This window comes from Nicotiana attenuata, chromosome 10 (genome assembly GCF_001879085.1).
Source record: "Nicotiana attenuata strain UT chromosome 10, NIATTr2, whole genome shotgun sequence".
Classification (NCBI taxonomy): domain Eukaryota; kingdom Viridiplantae; phylum Streptophyta; class Magnoliopsida; order Solanales; family Solanaceae; genus Nicotiana; species Nicotiana attenuata.
The window spans coordinates 15,533,976-15,555,638 of record NC_031998.1 but is presented as its reverse complement, the minus strand read 5'-3'; the positions used below and the strand labels follow the sequence as shown (position 1 = coordinate 15,555,638).

At 35.5% G+C, this 21,663-nt stretch overlaps 1 protein-coding gene across 2 annotated transcripts; it reads left to right on the top strand.

Annotated features, from left to right (window-relative positions):
• Nucleotides 7,219-21,095, top strand: LOC109233061 (sm-like protein LSM36B). 2 transcript variants are annotated; one of them, XM_019398810.1, is made up of 4 exons: nucleotides 7,219-7,688; nucleotides 17,587-17,716; nucleotides 20,550-20,663; nucleotides 20,754-21,095. In XM_019398810.1, the coding sequence occupies exons 2-4, from the start codon at nucleotides 17,602-17,604 to the stop codon at nucleotides 20,798-20,800; spliced, it is 276 nt and encodes a 91-aa protein (XP_019254355.1). In that variant the 5' UTR covers nucleotides 7,219-7,688; nucleotides 17,587-17,601; the 3' UTR covers nucleotides 20,801-21,095. The 2 variants fall into 2 exon arrangements, with proteins under 2 accessions (XP_019254355.1, XP_019254354.1); XM_019398809.1 differs by lacking the exon at nucleotides 7,219-7,688 and adding an exon at nucleotides 15,348-15,485.

Below are 21,663 nucleotides of genomic sequence, written 5' to 3'. Positions count from 1 at the left end.
GTGCCAAAATATAGAAAATGAAGTGCTTAAGGGAAGATGGAACCTACTTAGACCAAATATTTCCTACCCTGAACCAAGAGCCTTCACTATGAGTCCACAAAAGCCCTATATGATCTTAAGTTGAATGAAGCTTACATTACTGGTGACTCACATAAGGGGCAAGCTTATGGTACTTAGAGCCGGACTTGTGACCTTTCTTTTGAGAGAGATAAGTGTGTTTCCACTATCCTCGTTCTGAGTGCTACAATCTAAAAGTGAGGTTTGCTTAGGGAGAGTTGACGATGTATGAGTTTGGGTTCCACAATGACCAAAGTAGTAGAAATAGTTTCTTTGATGAGTCGAGTCAATCCTTGATGCTCTTGTGTCGCACTAAAACCATGGTGCTTAAAAGAGTGAATGTTGTTAATGATTCATTTGAGTGAGGGCAATTGTTAGTCCCAATTGATGCTAGATGAGGTCACTTTAGGTTAGCTGAATTTTCTTGGATTTACTCTAAAGGATGTGGGTTTTATTTTATTTGCTTGAGGACAAGCAAAAGCTTAAGCTCGGGGGAGTTGACAACTAGGGATTATGGTTCATTTTACACTCCTTCTTACTTGAGTTTTGATTAAAAATGTGTACAAAATAGTCCTAAAGGCTTACATGTTGTACTTGTTTGCAGGGTTTGGTCCAAAAGGTGACAATTAGTCAAAACAAGCTCAAAAATGAGTGAAACATGCACAAGTACCAAGAACAAGTCCAAGCACAGTGCAATAGATCCACTGCGGCCGCATTCCATTTAGTGCGGTCCGCAGTGAGGAGATTCAGAGAGGTGCTTATTCCGGAAACCCAAGCAATGCGGCCGCAAAGAAGTTTGTGCAGACCGCAATGGCCTCACCGCGGCCACAATCGATATTGTGCGGTCCGCAAAGATGAAGTTCAGAGAGTTGTGACTTGGGAGATTTATTGCCAATGCGGTCCGCGATTGTTGTTATGCGGACCGCATTGAATCCACCGTGGCCGCGGTGCATTTTATGCGGTCCGCGGTGGCCAACTTCATAGACTACAGAGCCAAGCCAAAAAGCCTTAGTGCGGTCCGCGATGCATTTTGTGCGGACCGCACTACCTCGTCAGGGGTATTTTTGTCTAGAAAATTCGGCCTAGTATAAATACTTTCTTTTCACATTTTTAGGTCATCTTTTGTAATTTGACCTGGGGCTGAGCACGTGAACGACTCTTTTATTCCTTTTTGAGTAATTTTGGGATACTATTTCGCTGAATCTTCATTATCTTAGTTTGTAATTAATTTTTATGGTTATTTCTTCATCTAATTTCTTGTTCTCTTCCCTAATTATGAGTAGCTAGACCCATTAACTAGGTTTGTGGCTCAACCCTAGTGTAAGTATTTGATAGGTCTTATGTTCTAATGCTTAGATGTTCATGGGTGGTTGATATTGGACTGATTTGAGTTTTGTATGTTGGATTAATGGTTGCAAACACTAATTTGTGCCTAAGTGACTTGGGCTCTTCTTGAGAAAGAGAGCTTAAGTCTAGGAAATCAGTCCAACAAGAAAATGGGGTGTACTCAAGAGATTGATAGCCCCAATTAAAGGGTTAAATCTAGAGATAGTAATACCCGACTTGAGCCTATGTTTCTTGTTTAATTTCGACACCAATTGGTCTTGAGAAAGTCAATTCGGGCAAAGTCACTCAAGCTACCGAGAGGTATAGAGTGAGTAGTGTCGTGCACGGCTATATTGCGATCCCAAACATAACATCTTTGCTTTAGACTTAGGAACCCGTCAAGTATTCACCTAGGGAGAAGTCACTTCCCTAGTGCCTTATTACCTATTAGACAACCCTTTAGCAAGTAATCTTAGCTTAATTTAGCATCTCGTTAGCATAATATTAGAAGTAATCAAAACATCAACGATGATTGGAAGTGAAATTAAGAGCATTATACATTGCTAGTTTAGATAGGAAACTAAAGCATTATACATTGCTAGTTTAGATAGGAAACTAACTCCAACTTCTAGCTCCCTGTGGATTCAATCCCGACCTATTCGGATAAAAGCTGCACCGACCGCTCTCGTCGCTCTATAGTGGTGCAGAGTTGGCATCGATCAGAAGCCTGAGGGCACGGATATGTTTCGGAATGGATTGCATTGAAAATGAACTGTTGGTGCTACTGGTGCTCAGGGTATCGCAATTGCGAGCACCAGCATCGCAATTACGAGCACCAGCATCGCAATTGCAAAGGTGATAGTGGGGGGCTCAGATTTTGCAACTGCGTAAACCCCTTTGCATTGGCAAAGGTTGCTAGCTTATGGCTTAGTTCGCATTTGCTAACATTTGTTCACTTTTGCTATGCTGTCTGGTTCGCAATTTCGAAGCCTTTTCTCGCAATTGTGATGATGCATGAGGCTGTCAGGGTTCGCAAATGTGAGCCCTGGTCCACAATTGTGAGTCGCAAATTATGAACCCTGTGTCGCAAATGCGACAACTGCAGCTAGTACAAAGGGCTGGGAGATGGGATTTTTCAAAATATTTCTCTCATTTTTTAACCCTAGACTCGGTAGGAGGCGATTTAGAGAGGGGATTTTTATCTACAACCTTTGGGTAAGTGATTCTAATCTATTTCTATTTATATTCCATCAACATATCTTAGATTTTAACATCAAAATCATGTGAATCAAAGTGAAAAATTGTAAAACCTTGTCAAGTTTTTTGAAAAAATTAGAATTTGAGTTCTGAGAGTCGATTTGGACTCGGATTTTGAAACTAATTACATATATGAACTCGTGGGGTCATGGGTAGTCGGAATCTACCATTGTACCCAGGTTTTGACCGGGTGGGCCCCGGGTTGACTTTTGTTGACTTTTTGGGAAAAGTGTAAAGATCTTAGCTTTATCTATTGTAATTGATTTTTCCTTGCATTGGTTGATGATATTAGGTCGATTTTGGTTGGATTTGAGCCGTGTGGAGGCGAATTTTAGGGGAAAATCTATTTTCGAAAGTTGAATTGGCCTAGTTGAGGTAAGTATCTTGTCTAATTTTGTGTGGGGGAACTACCCCTTAGGAATTGGGATTGATTGTGTCTTTTGTGCTATGTGAAAGTCGTCTACACCAAGTGACGAGTGGGTACACGGGTTGTACATAGTATTTGACCAGTTTAGGCTACTTAGACTACTTCCATGCTTTAATTGAAATGCCATATGATGTTCTAAATTCTCATGGTCAATCTATTCTTATTTGTGTTGGTCTATCCTTACATGCCTTAATTGACTTGTATAACACTTGTTCAACATCCTACTTGATAAATTTCTCTCATGCTTTAGTTGAACTTGTTGCCCCTTTATTTGATACATGTCATCTCTTTCATTGTTGATTATCATTACTTGAAGTCATTGTACGTGTTATCTCTTTCATTGTTAATTATCATTATTTGAATTCATTGTTACTAGTTATCTCTTTCATTGTTATTATTCTCATTTGAAGTCATGTTATTCCTTCCATTGTGAGTTATTTGTATTTAGTTCGTTGTTACATGTTATGTTTCTCATTGTTGAGTTATTGATGTTCAAGTTATGGAAGCCGTATCATTTTGAAGCAAAGTTGATAATTGTTGAGATATCTTTCTTGTTGAGAATTTTGCATTCATTGTGATAGTTGATATTCTTGTACACGTTGTGGTGGAGCCGTGGGCTATTATTGTGGAAATATTGATATTGTTGATTGTTGGCAAGTTGTGATATATGGGTCAAATTTTTATTATAATGTGATATTGACGTGCATGCGGAGATATAAGGCTTAGGGTTAATGTGCAAGCGGCGGTATAAGGTGGGACTAATGTGCGGGTTGCTTGTAGGAGAACAACGTAATGCCACACGGCGTCATAACGTGGGATAAAGTGCGTGTAGCTATTTTTGGAAAACTATTTTCAAAACCTATTTCAAATGTAAGGCTCACGCGGTGGATTAAGGAAAGATTGTGAATTGTGACCACGAGGCAGTACCTCGGTTGTGATTCTTGATATATATATATATATATATATATATATATATATATATATATATATATATATATATATATATATATATATATATATATATATACGAGGAGGTACCTCGGTGGTGATTCTTATTGTACACAAAGTGGTACCTCGTTGTGATTCTTGCTGTTTTGTTCTTCTTTGTTTTTGTCAATTATTGTCCGTATATGATAATTATGGTTCTCTTTAAATGATTTCTTTATGTTATTTGGGTGCTTACAAATTTCGGTATTAGTTCATGTTGTTAACATTGCATATCAGTTATTTCTCCGCTTTACATTATTTATCCTTATTACGTTTTTATACTGTTTATTTATATCCTAGTAGGTGTCTTGACCTAGCCTCGTCACTACTCTACTAAGGTTAGTTATTGGGTACTGTTGTGGTGTACTCATACTAAGCTTCTGCATATCTTTTTGTGCAGATCCACGTACGTATGCTCATGCCGCTCGTTAGTGATCATCCGTTAGCTCCTTTACGGAGACTTCAAGGTATGCCTGCTCGGCGTCCGCAGGCCTTGGAGTCACCTTCCTTTACGTTTACTACTATTGTACTTTTCATTCCGACAGTGATGTAGTAGGCACTCCAGTATGACTCTGTAGAGCTTATGACTCAGTTCCACCGATGTTAGGGAGTGTATTGTTGTTGATTCTGATTTCGGAAGTTTACATCAATTATTCAGCCTTGGTTTAGTATTTTGTTAATTATTTCTGTCAGGGTATTGTTAACTGTTAGGCTTACTTAGTCGTAGAGAATATGTTCCATCACGACATCCTACGGGGGGGAAATTGGGGTCGTGGCATATTAATTCTTTCATGATATGTTGAACATGTGTTTACAACACTGCTTCACGCACTGCTTGTTCACTTCTAAAAATCTACCAATTGTTCATCAATTCAGTCTGCCTTCCTAGCAATTCTTGCATACCAACCAGAATATCAAGAACAAGGATGGTATGGATGGTTCCAACTTCTGAATTAAAAGGTTGTGCTGGCTCAATCTCTGTTTGGTCTCCACTATCAACAAGCATTTGTTCCTATTCAGCTTGGGTTGGACCAGTAGGAGGTCTCAAACTATGGAGAAAGTCGCTACCGATGAAGTAGGAATTTTCAGTCTTTGGTAAACCACTCAAATCCACATCAAATAAAGAAACCAAACGAGTGATAGACGAAGGAAAAAATACGCATTCACAATCAGGCTTGATCCGACAATTAACCATAGCATCGCTAACCAATCTCCCACATTCACAAGAAATTCATGCATAATCGCATATATCAAAAGAACTCTTTCCATATTGTAGCTCGAGGTATTCAAATATGCGATCAAGCGAGAACTAACGAATCTACCCCAAGCTCTTGCTAATTCAATCATACATGAACAGTTAATACTCAAAGTGCGTTTAGTGGTTCCCGAGTAAATTTTAACGCCATTAGGACACAACTCGCCCAACACATATCTTACAAAATCTACTTCCCAATCATCCATAACTTTCTTGGTTTCACTATCATCAATGTTTCTCAAGTTAAAAATTTCATTTATGAATTCAGCATCAAATCGAATGATTTTACCTCTCACTGTTGAAATACGACTTACTGGATTAAGATTGTTGTAGAAGTCCAGAACTATGTCTCGATTGTAATTTCTTGGGCACTAAATAAAAGACCACCAACCATAAACAACAATGATTTGTAAGATTTCTTGTGCCTTTAAACCATCAGAAGGGAAAAGCATCATCTTATATTCTTCAACCATTGTTCGATTTGTTGCTCTAAGTCTCCATGATGTCGGGTCAAAGATTTCCCTTCAAGAGTTATTGGAACTATTTGAAAGAGTTACTTGTGCAAGATTCATTTTTTCTTTTTCAGGTGAAAATCAAGTGTCTAACCAGATGGGTGTATTTGGAAAATTGAATAGAGAAGAAACAAAAGGTTCCAACGATAGTGAATTCATTGAAATAAGAAAAAGAGAAGAAAGAAATTTTTTTTTAATTAGGTGATAGCCATGGCTGAGAAATAACAGAGATGAGTGATGGGTACTGTACAATGGTGGTTGGGGGCTGAAGCAAGAGAAACGAAGGGTTTTTTCACTGTTGGGATTGTTTGTTTCGTTTTGAGAGAGAGATAAATATGAGGTTAAAATAATTTGTCCACCATTTATTTATTTAAAATCTTTACTTTGTAGATTTTTTTTACCAATCCACCTTAACAAGATTGGTTTGTTGTTTTGATAAGTTCCACCTATTAAATTAAATAAAAAAGGGCAAAACGAGAAAAAAGAAGGCGTTAAGAGACCCTCCTGGCCTTTAAAAAAAATGTGATACATTGCAAAGATTTTTATCTCTCTTTTTTTGACTCTTTTTTTTATATAACTATTTAAGAACAACTTAATGAAAGTTACACAAACATACAAGAGTAGAATCTTCTTCTAATTACTTAGTAAATTAACATAATAACCAACATAAAGAATTTTTTTTATTTTCCTTTTCTTTTTGTGACTAATACATACATTAGAATTAGTATACAATATATATATATATATATATTTAAGCAATAAGGATGGTCAAAACCTGTTTGTCAAATATTCCGATGACATAAGGCTTCAAACGATGACCATTTACTTTGAATTTGTTTTCCCCATTTATATATTGTATCTCAATGGCACTATAAGGGGTTACTTCAGTTATGACGTACGGTCCTGTCTAGCTGTTGACATGTGATTTTTGACCCTCCCCTAAATTTTACCCATTTTAGCATGTAAATATTTAGTTTAGGCCTAATATCGCCATTTCAACTAATTTTTATTATTTTACTTTATTTTATTACAAGAAATTGAAAAATTACAAAAAAAAATAGGTTTATTAATATTTTATAGTCATTTTTAATCTTAAAAAAAAATTACCAAAATAGCACCCTATCTTTATTTTTATAATCTTGAAAACACAAAAAAAGTAGTTTTATGTTTTATAGTTTAGTTCAATTAATTAAAATTAGTTTATATTTTTATATTATAATTGTACATAATTTTAGAAAAAAGAATTAGTTTTAGGTTGGTTTATCCCGTTTTTATAAATCTTATAGTCTATTTTTAGTCTTTGGCCCAAAATACCTAGCCCATAGTTCCTAGGCCCATACCCCTAACCTAATCCGTACCCTATATAATATTACCTATACCACAAACACAAGAGACCGAAAAACACTCTAAAAAACCCAATCAGCCGCTCAACACCCAAAAGGACCCCCTCCCCTTCCTAGAATTTCATCTTCCTCTTCAAAAACACCTGTGAATCTCAGCTTCAAACCAGTCCAAAAATGCAGCCATGAATAACCCGTAAGCCTCATCGTTCAGCCACAAATACCAATCCCAAATAGCCCAAAACCGACCAAATAGCTACTCCAAAATCCAGCTCTGTCCTACCCAATAGAGCAACAAAACCTTCCTCAAAAAATTAATTGAAAGCTGTTCAAAAATGCACTAACAACAGACCCGAAAACAGCTCCAAACCAGTGCGAAAAGTAGCTTGAAAGCACCATCCAAACCCAGTAGAAATGAGTCTGTTCGAAGATGCCAGTCTCGTTTTCTAGTCCGTAGCTTGCGTGAGGATTGATGTTCTATAGTTTTTATTTTCATTGTATCCGCTCTAAAATTTCAGCAGTAAAAGGTCCGTTCCTTCATCTCTTCCCTATTATTTGACCATGTGTCTCTGTAGCTGCTTGCACAAATGAATAGATCGGCATGAAGTTCAGTGTGTTTTCATTGATTTTTGGATCATTTAATCTGATTTTTTTTTATTCTTATTTCAACATTGATGAACATTAAACCATATGGATTTTGGGGTAATCGACGTTATATTGGAATTGAGCAATTGATTTTAGATCTAGATTGGTTGCGCAAGTGTGAGCACAAAAACTAAAGGGATTGGATTATTCGATAGCGTTGTATTTTCTTTCTTATTTTGTGTTTAAGTTATGTTATTTTTTGTTTGATTTGTTCTTCTGGTTGGTCCTGCTCAATAAAGTGTGGATAGCTACTATTAATGGAGTGTTGAGTATAAATCAACAATTGGAAAGAGTAATTGAATCATTATATCATTAGTTAAGCTTGAACTGAAAGACCATGGGATTAACGTGGTGAGGGAACTAGCAAAATGGGTAGGCTTAGACATGTGTTAACGTTTTTGCAGATTAGTTTAATTATTTTATTATTATTCCTTTCCATGCCTCACTTAGTATAATTTTAGTTGTTCGTTTATTTAAATCTTTTGAATAGTCTGAATGCTTGTTTAATGGAATTGTTCGATTTTATTTTTGTTCGTTGTCGTTCAATCACGACTTATGTGCTTCTTCATGTGAATCGAGTCGTCGGGGTTGGACATCAGGAATGGAAAAATTAATTTTACCATGTAGTTTGCTTTGGTTGAGTACGATCCTTTGAAATTAGAATCGCGTTGTGCTATTAGTTGAATTTTCCATGGCCCTCACATAATTAAAAATACTTAGAAATCGGGACGTGCCATTTAGCGAATTTTCATGGCCTCCCGCAATGATATCAACACGCTAGTTACTTTAGGCGCGCTTTTAATAATCTACCTTCCTAAACTGGGTGCGCATTTATGTGACCCAAATCCAAATCTCAGCGGTGTTAAAATATGTCAAAAATCACGGGTGCATTTATGTGACGTGGTTCGAGACGTGTTTTAATAACGTTGCAAAATTCCTTAAAAATTAATTTAAAGCGGTAAATAACTTAAAATTGCACTATAGATTGAAACATGTATTAAAAACAGGTAATAGACCAATTATGATAGTTTAAGCGACCGTGCTAAAACCACGGAATTCGGGGGTGCCTAACACCTTCCCTCGGGTTAATAGAATTCCTTACTCAAGAATTTCTGGTCCGCAGACTTCACTTGGAAAGTCGAAAATTTTCTCGATTTGGGATTCAAGTTAAACCGGTGACTTGGGACACCAAAAGCCAATCCTATCCCAAGTGGCGACTCTAAAAACAAATAAATAATCCCATTTCGAATAATGTCACTTTAAATGGAAAAACTCCCTTATACATTATCCTTCGGGGTAGGTGTGTAAAAAAGGAGGTGTGACACTAGCGTGACTTGAACTTTCCGGGAAATAATCTCAACCGACTATTATATAACAGAACACTGTCTCCAACATTAAAGTTTTTATGGCGAATGAACTTTTCATGATATTTTTGTCTTTTCTTTGTACAGTTTAGCATTTTCATATGCTGTAAATCTGAACACTTCCAACTCATCAAGCTGTAAGAGGCGATTTTTTCCTGCATCTGGCAAGTTTGAATTTAATAATTTTATAGCCCAATATACTTTATGTTCTACTCTACAGGTAAATGATAAGATTTTTCAAAAACTAGTGTATAAGGAGATGTGCATATTGGAGTTTTAAAAGCAATTCTGTAAGCCCACGAAGCGTCATCTAATTTTAGAGACCAACCTTTTCGTGAAGAGCCAACAGTTTTTTCTAAAATTCTTTTTGATTCTCTGCTGGATACTTCTACTTGTCCACTTGTTTGAGCATGATATGGAGTTCCTGTTTTATGAGTAACTCCATATCTTGACAACAAACTAGCAAATTGTCTATTTATAAAATGAGTTCCTTGATCACTTATGATAACTCGTGGAGTTTCAAATCTAGAGAAGATATTTTTCTTGAGGAAATCGCAAACAACTCGAGCATCATTTTTTTAGTAGCAATTGCTTCTACTCATTTTGAGGGGTAATCAACAGATACTAAAATATATTCGCAACCATTTGAAGGAGGAAAATGACTCATGAAGTCAATGCCCCAAACATCAAATATTTTACACACAACAATAGAGTTAAGAGGCATCTCATCCCTTTTTGAAATGCTACCAGTTCTTTGACATTTGTCACAAGCGGCAACAAAATTTCTTGCATCATTGAACAAAGTAGGCCTGAAAAAAACAACTTCAAGTACTTTAGCTGCCATCCTTCTTCCTTCGTAGTGTCCTCCTATAGCTCCATCATGGCAATAACTTAAAATGTTGTTAATTTCTGTCTTAGGTACGCATCTCTTGATTATGTCATCTACACAAAATTTAAACAAATAAGGATTTTTCCAGTAATAATGTCTTGCCTCTTTTTTAAGCTTTTTTCTGATCGTAAGAAAAATCTATTGGAATCCACCCTCCCGCTAAATAATTGACAATATCAGCAAATCAAGGAGGTCTATTTACAACCATCGCGACTGAAAAGATATGCTCGTCAGAAAATTCCTCTTGGATATCTAGTATTTCAGTAGGAGAATTCTCTAAATGTGACAAATGATCAGCTACCTGATTTTTGAACCTTTTCAATCTTTTATTTCGAGATAAATTATTGCAAAAGGAGTATCCATCTTAGAAATCTAGGTCTAGCGTCTTTCTTTGCTAATAGATACTTTAAGGATGCATGATCGGCGACTATAACCTTTGTTCCTATCAAATAGTTATCAAATAAGAACATTGTAAGCATACGTACCTTGGGGCACGTGAATGTGGTTTTCTCCTGATCTTCTGGAGCAATTGGTATCTGATTATAACCAGAATATCCATCAAGAAAATAATAAAAATCATGGCCTGCAACTGTTTCAAGCATTTGGTTAATAAAAGGCAAAGAAAAATGATATTTCCTCGTGGCATCATTAAGTCGTCTATAATCAATACAGACTCTTCATCTTGTGACTATTCTAGTAGGTATGAGTTCATTATTTTTATTTTTTATTACAGTCATACCTCCTTTCTTTGATACAACCTGCACAGGACATACCCAAGGGCTGTTAGATATTGGATACATAATACTAGCTGCTAAAAGTTTCACCACTTCTTTCTCGACAACTTGTATTGTTGGATTCAGTCTCCTTTGGGGTTGGACTATTGGTTAGTAATTTTCTTTCATGAGGATCCTACGCATACAAATAGCTAGACTGATTCCTTTGACGTCAGCTATAGTCCATCCTAAAGCTCTTTTACGTTTCCTCAAGACTTCTATCAGTTTGTATTCTTATTCTGTAGTCAAAGAAGATGAAATGATTACTGAAAATAATTCAGGTTCAAGAAAAATATATTTCAAATGAGAAGGAAGATTTGTGAGTTCAATTTTTGATTTAACTTCTTTTTATGAGACTTTCTCATTTTCTTATTCTTTTTCCAATGTTTCGGCTTCTTCTCTGATTGTGGGATTTCCATCACTTGTGGTACCTAACCTGACCAAGCATCTCTCCAATGAATCAGTAATCATTTGATTATCCTTGAATTCATCTACAAGGTCATTAGTAAGTCAATTTGAAAGCAATACGATGATGACTCATTCCCAGGAAATTTTATCATTTTCTGCATGTCAAAATCACTCTCTCCTCATCAACTCGCAATACTAATTGTCCTTGATGACATCAACGATCGCTCTTCCTGTTGAGAGAAATGGTCTACCTAAAATTAATGGTACCTCAGTATTTTCTTCCATTTCAAGTACCATAAAATCTACTGGGAATGTAAATTTATCTACTCTAACAAGGACATTTTCAATTATTCCTTTGGGTCTTTTAGTACTTTGATCAGCTAATTGAAGAGACACACCAGTATCTTTCATTTCACCAAATTTTAATTTTCTGAAAATTGAAAAAGGCATTAGATATATTGAAGCAGCTGAATCACATAATGCATTTTCAAAGTGAGCACCTCCCACAGTACAAGGAGCTGTAAAACTTCTTGGATCACCAAGTTTCTGTGGAAGCTTATTTTGAAGTATAGCACTACATTTCTCTTTAAGCTTAACCACTGAAACTTCTTTTAATTTTCTTTTACTTGCATTTGTGTCAAAGCTTCTATGAAAGGTATGTTAATGTAAATTTGCTTTAAATATCCAGAAACTTTGAAAACGGTTTGTCAAGATTTTCTCTTTTCATTTTTTCGGTAAAATGGAGGGGTACAAAGTAAGGATTTTTCATCAATTCATTTTCTTGTACCTTTCTTCCTTTATCTTTTTGTTCTTTTAGAAGTTTAGAGTCTCTTTTATTCTCACCTTCATTTACCTGTTTCACTTGTTGTGGCTTTCCTTGTCTATCTGTATATGGATCATTAAGCATTTTACCTGACCATAGAGAGATGGCTTTGAGGTGTTCCTTTAGATTTTTCTCGGTGTTGCTTGGTAGAGCACCTTTTATTTGTCCACACATGTGGGTTGCTAATTGGCTCATCTGGATTTCTTAATTCTTGATGCATGAACTTTGACTTTCAACCTTCTCGTCAGTAGCCTTAATGAATTTGTACATCATGTCTTCAAGGTTTTGCTGATGAGCTCTTTTGGACGGTTGTTGATATTTCTGAAAATCTTGTTGCCCTCTGTCTTAATTTTGAAAACCATGTATTCCCTACACCTGCTGCTTTTTATTAAAAAATCTTTGAAGATTTTCAGCACCATTTGGGTTACTCCAATTGAAATCCCAGATGTTTTTGTGTCATGGGACTACTGAATGGATAACTTGTTCTATAGCCAATAATATTTACTTGTTCTTCATTTTGCGTTGAATCTTGGTACTCATGATTGGGATGATTACCTCCACAAACATCACAATTCTCATGTTGAGATGATGATTGAGTATTTACATGAAAGACTTCAACTTTTTGTGTCAGATTCGCAATTTGTCGCTAATGAATTCCAAGCTTCAACTTGATTGACTCCTACTTTTATTAACAATCATTCTGTAAGAGGGCTATTGAACAATATTTTCTGAAATTTTATTGAGCAATTGCATGGCTTCTATAGTGGTTTTGCTCATTATGGATCCTCATGATGTTGCATCAATAATATTTCTAGCAGAGGGTTTAAGACCATAATATAAAATATAAAAAATGTGAGGATATTGGGTACCATGATGTGGGCATTTTTTAGTATTGCTTTTAATCGTTCCCATGCTTGGTATACATATTCAATATCTGTTTGCACGAAATTATTGATTTCTTGCTTCATTTTAAATATTTTTACAGGTGAAAAATATTTAATAAGAAATTTCTGAGTCATTTGGTCTCATGTAGTGATTGAACCTCTTGGCAGACTTCGCAACCATATTTTGGCTTCACCTTTTAATGAAAAAGGGGAAAGTCGTAACCTGATAGTGTCTATTGTGACTCCATTATACTTGCAAGTTTTAACTAATTCAAGAAATCAATTAGATGGCTGTGAGGATCTTCACTCACATCACCAGTAAATTGACATGACTGCTGAATAGTTTGAATCAAGCATGTGGAAATTTCAAAGTTATTTGCTGCAATTGGTGGTCTCCTTACACTTGATTCTCCTTCAGAATAATTTGGCCTTGCATAATCTCTTAGCATTCTATCAGGTCGTGGTGCCACTTCATCAAAATGTTCTTCTACTTGATGTGGCAGGAGTTGGTTGTTATTGTTGTTAAGTTCTACGTTATCCATTTCTTCTTGTGAAGAAATTTGAGATCGTGAAACATGTTCCTTTTGCAACAACCGCAAGGACTTTTCAATTTCAGGATCGTATTCAACTAGTTCTCTTGAGGAGGAACGGGTCATACCCACCCTAAAATTTTTTAAAAAAGTCAAATTAATTAGACAATAAAAATATCTCAAATTAGTAGTAAAATAATTAATCTGTAGTAGATTTTGCCAATCCCCGGCAACGACACCAAAAATTTGACGAGTGTCTAGCGTATATATAATTTTGACTCGTACTCTGTCAAATAATAATATAAAAATATGTCGAACCCACAGAGATTGATTAATTTATTCTACAGATATTTCTTGTTTTAGTTACTATTTAAGAAAAACAGAAAGATTTGAGTTGTGAGTTAACTAACAAAATATGAGTAAATAAAGCAATGGAGAAATATTTTTGTGTTTCACAAATATAAAAAGATGTTGGGATCCTAACTTCACTTAATATTTTTATTATATAGTAGATATATTTTTTCTTTAATTTTTATTTCTCACAAATGTATTAATGCCTCTCATGATTACACTTGTATATTATTACTTAAATTGAATAATTAGTTGCACTCCTTCGATTATACAAATTAATTATTAGAATAGTAATATTAATGTCACGACCCAGAATCCCAACGTCGGGGTCATGATGGCGCCTAACATTTACTTGCTAGGAAAGCCGACATGAACCGGAAATTAACTGATTTTAACAATTTGTGACAATATATTAACAATGAAAACTATTTAAGTCTGAAGTATAGTATAATAATACCGAACAACGAGTCTACACATAACCCAGAAACTGGTGTCACGAGCACATGAATATCTACAGTGCTACAGACATAGTCTGAATAAAATACGCTATTTTGAAACATACAAAAAGACATTAAAGATATTAGGGAAGGGGACTTCAGGGTTGCGGACGCCGTGCAACTATACCTCAAGTCTCCATCAGCGACTAAATCCGAGCAAAAACTACTGAACGCCGCTAGGACCCACTCCGGTATCTGCACAAGAAATGCAGAGTGTAGTATGAGTACAACCGACCTCATGTACTCTGTAAGTGTGGAGCCTAGCCTCGACGAAGTAGTGACGAGGCTAAGCGGCTACTTACAATAACATGTATGCAATAATAATAATAATAATAATACTACTACTACTACTACTACTACTACTACTACTACTACTACTACTACTACTACTAATAATAATAATAATAATAATAATAATAATAATAATAATAATAACAGGAAAGCAAAAGCAGGAAATGAAAGTAAAGCAATTAATTTATGGAAATGAACTCGAACCTCACTATTAGAAAATCCAGAATATCAAGTCTCGTAATCTCATGAAAAAATGTTCAACCAACACAACAACAACAACAACAAGTACAACATTTTAAAGTGAGAACGCACATCATTTTACCATGATTAAGTAATAAATGAGTATATAAAAGACACATACCTTGCTTTTATCGGTATAGTATATATTGTTCGAATAATTATTACCTATTACGGGATAATATTTTAGAACACAAATAAAGATGCATAAAATACCAAGTGATCACTAAGTGGGAGGCTTGGACCATTTTTTTTCTTTTTTCTTTTAAACGAGAGAACTATATTGAAATATTATGAACCCAAAATATTAAGATTTTGAGAATGTATACAACCGAATTCAAATTAACTTGGGATGGATTGTTGTAATTGTTGTTTGACGGGTTTAGGAATGCATTCAAATATTTGTCACATAAATCATACTTTACAACAATAACAAAAACTTTAGGGTCAAATCTGCAATTTCGACATCCTATTGGACTATAAGGAGTCTTTAATAAGACCCCTCATATACACGAGTTCAAAACTTGTAAACAAAGAACTCAAAACCCTAGTAGCTTCGCACAAAATCCCTCGGCTCTTCAAAGTTTCTCTGTTCTGTACTTTTCTTCCTTGCTGAAGAATCAGTCGTTGAGGTACACTATTGAACTTTTGTTTCTTTTTCTCTTACTTTGCCTATTTAGTGCGTGTTTTTTTTTTTGAAATTGTTGTCTTTCTATCGCTACAATATGCTCCAAGAAATACAAAATCCATATTGCATTATGTAATTGATTTGGGATTCGTGTCCCCCATCTTTTACTTAAGACATACCACAATAATTCAAAAATTAAAATAAAAAGCTTTGTTAATTTTGAGAATTTGTTATTTTCCAGAACTAAAGGGTTAATTGCTCATGTTTTACTCCTTTTTGTTTTGTTTTTTTCCCGGGAGCTGATTGTATTGAAGGAAATTGACCAATCTTAGGGAAAGAATCAATTTTTGTACTAAATTTCTGATCTTGGAGCTTGGCAATTCAAAAAGTACTAACTTTGATCCCGAAGAATCAATTTTTGTACTAAATTTCTGATCTTGGAGCTTGACAATTCGAAAAGTACTAACTTTGATCCCGCTTTGTAATGCTAGCAAGTTGTCTCAGTTAAAAGAAGCAATTTTTTTTTTCAATTTGATGAAAAGCCTTGGTTAAAGGTATTAGATTTGTGATTCATGGGAAACAACAAACTTAACTTAAAGGGACATGAGTTGAGAAAACCCCACAATCAATTATGAAGACATTTATCTATGGAACTGCCAATGATCTTCAGTTAAGTTTAAAGTCTTTCCGGGGGATCCGGAGGATTATCATTTGATTTACACTAGAAAAGTTTGTGCTCTGGTTTTAGGTGGATGTATTCACATAAAGTATGTCCTGGAATATTTTAGACTAGTTTGAGTCTAACTAGACCTAAGGTTGGGATCTCATGAAATGCCTTTCCTGTGGTTCATCTGTCTTGAATGTTGATTTTCAATGGTTATCAACCCGAAAAGTCAAAACGTGGTGACTGTACGTCTTTGTATTGTGCGTTGTCCACCTCCAAGATAGGGTATGCCTTTAGGTGTCAATTTAAGCCATCTTTGAGCTATTCATTAGAAGATAATATCTATTTGTTGTCTTCTCGTTAACTTTAGTTTGTAAAAGTCGTTCGAGGTCTGGAGCACATATATATAAAGAGCTCTTCCATTTCTTTTAACGAGTGGTGGAATTCATTTAGAGTTTGCACAAAAAAAAAAGAGAGGCTCTTTCTATACCTCATGATCTACTAGAGTAGTTGTAAAGTTCCTTGGGAATCTTTTAAAGCCCAGTTAGATTTATTTAATGCTTCCTTCTTAAGTCGTTTAGTGTGCTCTAGATTGCCTCTTAGAGAGATGTATATTGAAAAATGCAAGCTCGTGCAAGTTTGATCCTTTGCTATGGTATTTGTAGTTGGTTCATATATAATATGCCTTGGATCTGAAAATCTTAGAACCCAAAAGAGTCCAGAATTTTCTGATGCGCATGAGGGACTTCGCGCTGTGATGGCTGAGCTTGCAGGGGTCTCCGCTAATGATGCTACAGGAAAAACTCGTAGAGCCCAGGGTTTTGATCCCTTCCTGCGAAAGTTAAACAACTCTGCATGTATTGTGGAGAATGGTGGATAGGCCTTCCAAGGATGTAGCAGTAAATCGGTTTTATGGTCTATTACTGAATGGAATATTCAGCACACCCTGCATGCAAATTTGTTTTAACTTTTGAGGGTGGACTTGAACTCCGAAATGCGCGACATCTTCCTGAATCTGATCCCACCCAGTTGAAAAGGATGTCTTTTCCGGTAATGGGCTAGAAGCCGATTTATTCACTCGATGACGGGCCTATCAAACAACGTTTGAAATACAATCATCTTAAAAGTTGAATTAGGGCGCCTAGAAATTGCAAAATCAATTGTAGTTGGAGAGTCAGAAAACCATTTGAATGTTGCAATCAGATTTCAGTTTTGAGTCCTTTTCTATATCAGAAAATGTGACTTTCCCTTTAAAATGCTTCTAGGGGAAAAAATCTGGTGGTAGGTGGTGGCTACATTCTGATACTTCAATTTTCTTTGCCAATGCATACACTGTTAACTCTCTTGTGTCAAATGATATTGTAACTTACTCGGACGGTAGTGTTTTATACTGGTTTTGTAAGTTGTATCCTGATAATTTACTGCTTTTGAGATTCTACAGAGTACGGAATTGAAAATGAGTGGAACAGGAGAGAAAGGATCAGCAACCACCAAGACTCCAGCAGATTTTCTCAAATCTATTCGTGGACGACCTGTTGTTGTTAAATTGAACTCAGGTGTTGACTATCGAGGTTAGTCACTCTGGTTCCTTTTGTTTCTTATATTCTTTTGAACTTACTTCAACAACATGACTAAACCATATTATCACGTATACTAGTAACAAATGTAGCAGTAGTTGACCTTTTCTCGCCTCAGGATTTGTATTTGGACCTCTAATAATTAGTAGCAAGAGTAGATGAAATGTTCCTTGAGATACTAAAGCTTTGACACAGCATTAAGGTTCTAGTAGAGTGAAAAATGTTTGAGTATTCTCACATTACAGATGTGTATTTTCTTATCATCACATTTCAAATATTTGGTAGTCCCTGTTATGTAAGATGACCACCATTTGCCTTTTCAAACAAACAATGACAACCGTTTGCATTGACTATTAATGGTCTATAGATCAAACTAGCGGGCATCCCAATTTACCTGTGTAATAAATATCTAAACCGATGGATTGTAAAATAAGTGTTGCTCTGTAATAAAATTGTACTAATACTTTATGAAAAATTGATCTTGGTGGTAGGCATCTGTTACTTGCATTCTGGGAGAGAAACTAAGCTTTTTTCCCTGAAGTTAATAATCATTTGATGCAATTAACATACTGAACATTCATTCTGAGATTTAACCATATGCGAAAGTTGGAAATACTGTATTCAAAGTTTATGTGCACTGTGTAACTGTTTAGTATACTTTATTGTCCTCTAGATCTCCTGTATGAATGATTGGTTTTATTAGTTGTTTTATATATTTGCCAATAGGTTCCTGAATAATATGTTATGTGGAGAGAAACCTTTATATGAATTTGACTTCACTGTCCTTTCTTGGTGCTTATGAATGCTTCATTGCATTGTTATTTGGTTTTTCTCTCCTTCTCTGCAATATATTCTTGGTGTAGAGTATCTTAGAAAGGGAAATTTTCAGCTACAATCCTTCTGAGCCATCACATTCATGGATTCAGCTCCTCTAGTGAGCATCTCCTGCTCGTCCCGTTCCACTTTAATTTTTTTTACACATTTACCTTTAACAATTCATTGGATTTGATTTATTTTACTAATTAGTATACTTTAGTCACAGTTAAAAGATAATCTTTCCTATCATTCCGCCAATGACTTATACTATATTTTGGCGGAAAGATTATGTTTTAACTATGGTTAAACTGTATTGATTAGTAAGATAAATCAGATTGTTGAATTGTTAAAGGATCACATGTCAAAATTTTAAACTAGAACTGGATGAACAGGAGAGGCTGTTCACTGGAGACAATATGACACATCAAAATGGGTCGCTAATTAAGTTTTATGGTTACGGCATCAGTGAAAAAATCATAACACATGACCCAAATGGAGACTGACGTTTGTAGAATAGTTTAATGAGAGTCAACCGTAAAGTTGTGTACCAGTACTAATTTTGAGCTAGTATATGAAAATTAACCCACCATGCCTGCTACCAACTGTGGTGTTCATAAAACATGGTGGAGGTCCCTTTGTTTATGGAAAGAGACTAGACAATATTAATAGCCCGTTTGGCCAAGCTTCTAAAATCAGCTTATTTTGCGAAGTGCTTTTCTCAAAAGTACTTTTTAAAAAGTGCTTTTGGTGAGAAGCAGTTTGTGTTTGGCTAATTAATTTGAAAAGCACTTTTGAGCAGTAATTAGTGTTTGGCCAAGCTTTTGAAAACTGCTTCTAAGTGTATTTTTCTTAAAAGTGCTTCTCAGAACAGTGCTTTTGGAGAGAAGCTACTTTTTTCTGCTTTTCCAAAACTGCTTCTGCTTCTCCTCAAAAGTACTTTTTTTCCTTCCAAAAGCTTGGCCAAACACCTCAATTTTTGGCCAAAAGTGCTTTTGGCCAAAAAAGCACTTTTGGCCCAAAAAAAAGCTTGGCCAAACAGGCTATAAGTTTCCTGAGGGAGAAGGATGATTTGTAGACCGAGGGGAAGAATGCTCTAACTGACTGAGCTACATCAGTTCTATCATGGTAGATTTGGAAGAAAAAGGATATAATTTCGAGTCTGAAATTGAATGGGAGAGAGGGAATGTGAAAGACTGTTGACCATGGTTATGATGTTTGAGTTAATACAATAAATCCATTGAATTTCATATGGGATATGTGTCAAAAAACTTTAGTATAGAATTGGAGGAACTCAAGACGATACTAACGGGCTATGTTGCTCCGACTCTCCAAAAATGTTGCTGCATCCGTGTCGGATCCTTCAAAAATGCACTATTTTTGGAGGATCTGACACGCACCTGATGGCATTCTTGAAGAGACCGAGCAACATAGCTAACGGTTGAGGAGCCAAGTCTTACATTACATACACCACATGCTGCATGTATGCTGCAAGGCTTATCCACATTCATTTATATATGCCACTACTTTAATATCTGCACTTGATGACTCCAAACAACAAAAATAATGACTACGCATCAATCTCAAAGCAAGTTTGGGTTGGGTATATGAATCCTCACTGACAATGTCACTCTATTTAAGCTCATCGTAGATCAATATTATACGAAATAAAATGCACTAGAAGTTCTCTAATTCATCATTAACACTGACTAGCTTTACGATGGCTGTCAGCCTACCACAAACTACCTCCTTTGTTCGGGCTTGGGACTGGCAATATGAGCAAGCTCATACAAGCGGTGTTAACTTTTTCTTTCAACCTGCATAGTTACATGGTAAGGCGGAAGCTTTATTAGGGTGAGGTCTTCACATGCAATCTAGCTAAAAACCTGACTGCTGGCCTAAGTTAAATATCATTGCAAATTGCTGAAGATCTTTAGCTGGTAATGTTCATTTTTCAATATGTTGGAGGAAAACTCTAACTCAAGTAAATGCTAATTGTTATTGTATGGTGTAGGTATCCTAGCCTGCTTAGATGGATACATGAATATAGCAATGGAACAAACAGAAGAATATGTAAACGGGCAATTGAAGAACAAATATGGTGATGCCTTCATACGGGGAAATAATGGTAAGTAAAAAACTCGTTATCTAACTCTGCACTAGTTTACCTATGCCTCTAATGGTCCGAAGGTAATATTGAGAGTTTTTCTGCATGCAGTGCTTTACATCAGCACATCCAAGAGGACGCTGGGAGAGGGAGCTTAGCATCGTGCATACGAGTGATTGGTCCTAATTATCCTGGCAGTTTTAATTATGTAATCGGCTTTTCACAACTTGTTTGTGAATTTTCCTCTGAATGTTGTAATTTGTGTAGGTTTTGGTAGACCATCGATGTTATCTTGATTGCTGTTTCTTTACTGAGTCAATGTCATTTTTCCCATTGCCAAGATGAAGAAATAGCAACCTTTCATGGTGGATCTGTATTTGGGTTAACAGTTCCATTCTGACTTTATTTGGATAAAAGATGCATATATAATTTACTTGCCTTTGATTCACCTAATCTACAAATTTGCGATATTGGTTTAGTGTAGCCTTATTATAAAAATGCCATTTGTCAGTCTTCAGCACCCCGCTTCTTCTTTGGGTTATTAAGCGCAGAAATCGTTTCTGTGCATCTGGTGTTTAATGGATACTTAACATGTGTGTTCGCCTACTGTAAAATTTTACTGCACTCGGTGTTTATACTAAATCAATGGATGCATAATATGCAGTTTTCATATGCACATTTGTCACTTAATTATAGTTAATGATATGAAATCAATGGATGCATAATATGCAGCTTTCATATGCACATTTGTCACTTAATTATAGTTAATGATATGTAATCTCACTTTAGCTTTAAACAACTTCGGATAAATTGCTTAGTTTGGTGTAATTACGTGGGTAAGTATTTACTACTGTTATCACTAAATGAGAGTTAATTAATATATTTTCACTTCAAATATTACTTAATTATGGCGTATTCTGATATTAATGTCAATTGAAATTCTTGTTAGGTCTACAAAATTTAAAGGTAAAAAAATAGCACGGACTAGCCAATTTTCGGACTGGTTATTCAAAAATAGCTA

Excerpts from the sequence above, each read along its gene's own strand:
- LOC109233061 (XM_019398810.1), top strand. The coding sequence starts at position 17,602 with ATGAGTGGAACAGGAGAGAAAGGATCAGCAACCACCAAGACTCCAGCA. Across the intron at positions 17,717-20,549 it reads CTCAGGTGTTGACTATCGAG|GTATCCTAGCCTGCTTAGAT; the intron begins GTTAGTCACTCT and ends TGTATGGTGTAG. Across the intron at positions 20,664-20,753 it reads CTTCATACGGGGAAATAATG|TGCTTTACATCAGCACATCC; the intron begins GTAAGTAAAAAA and ends TTCTGCATGCAG.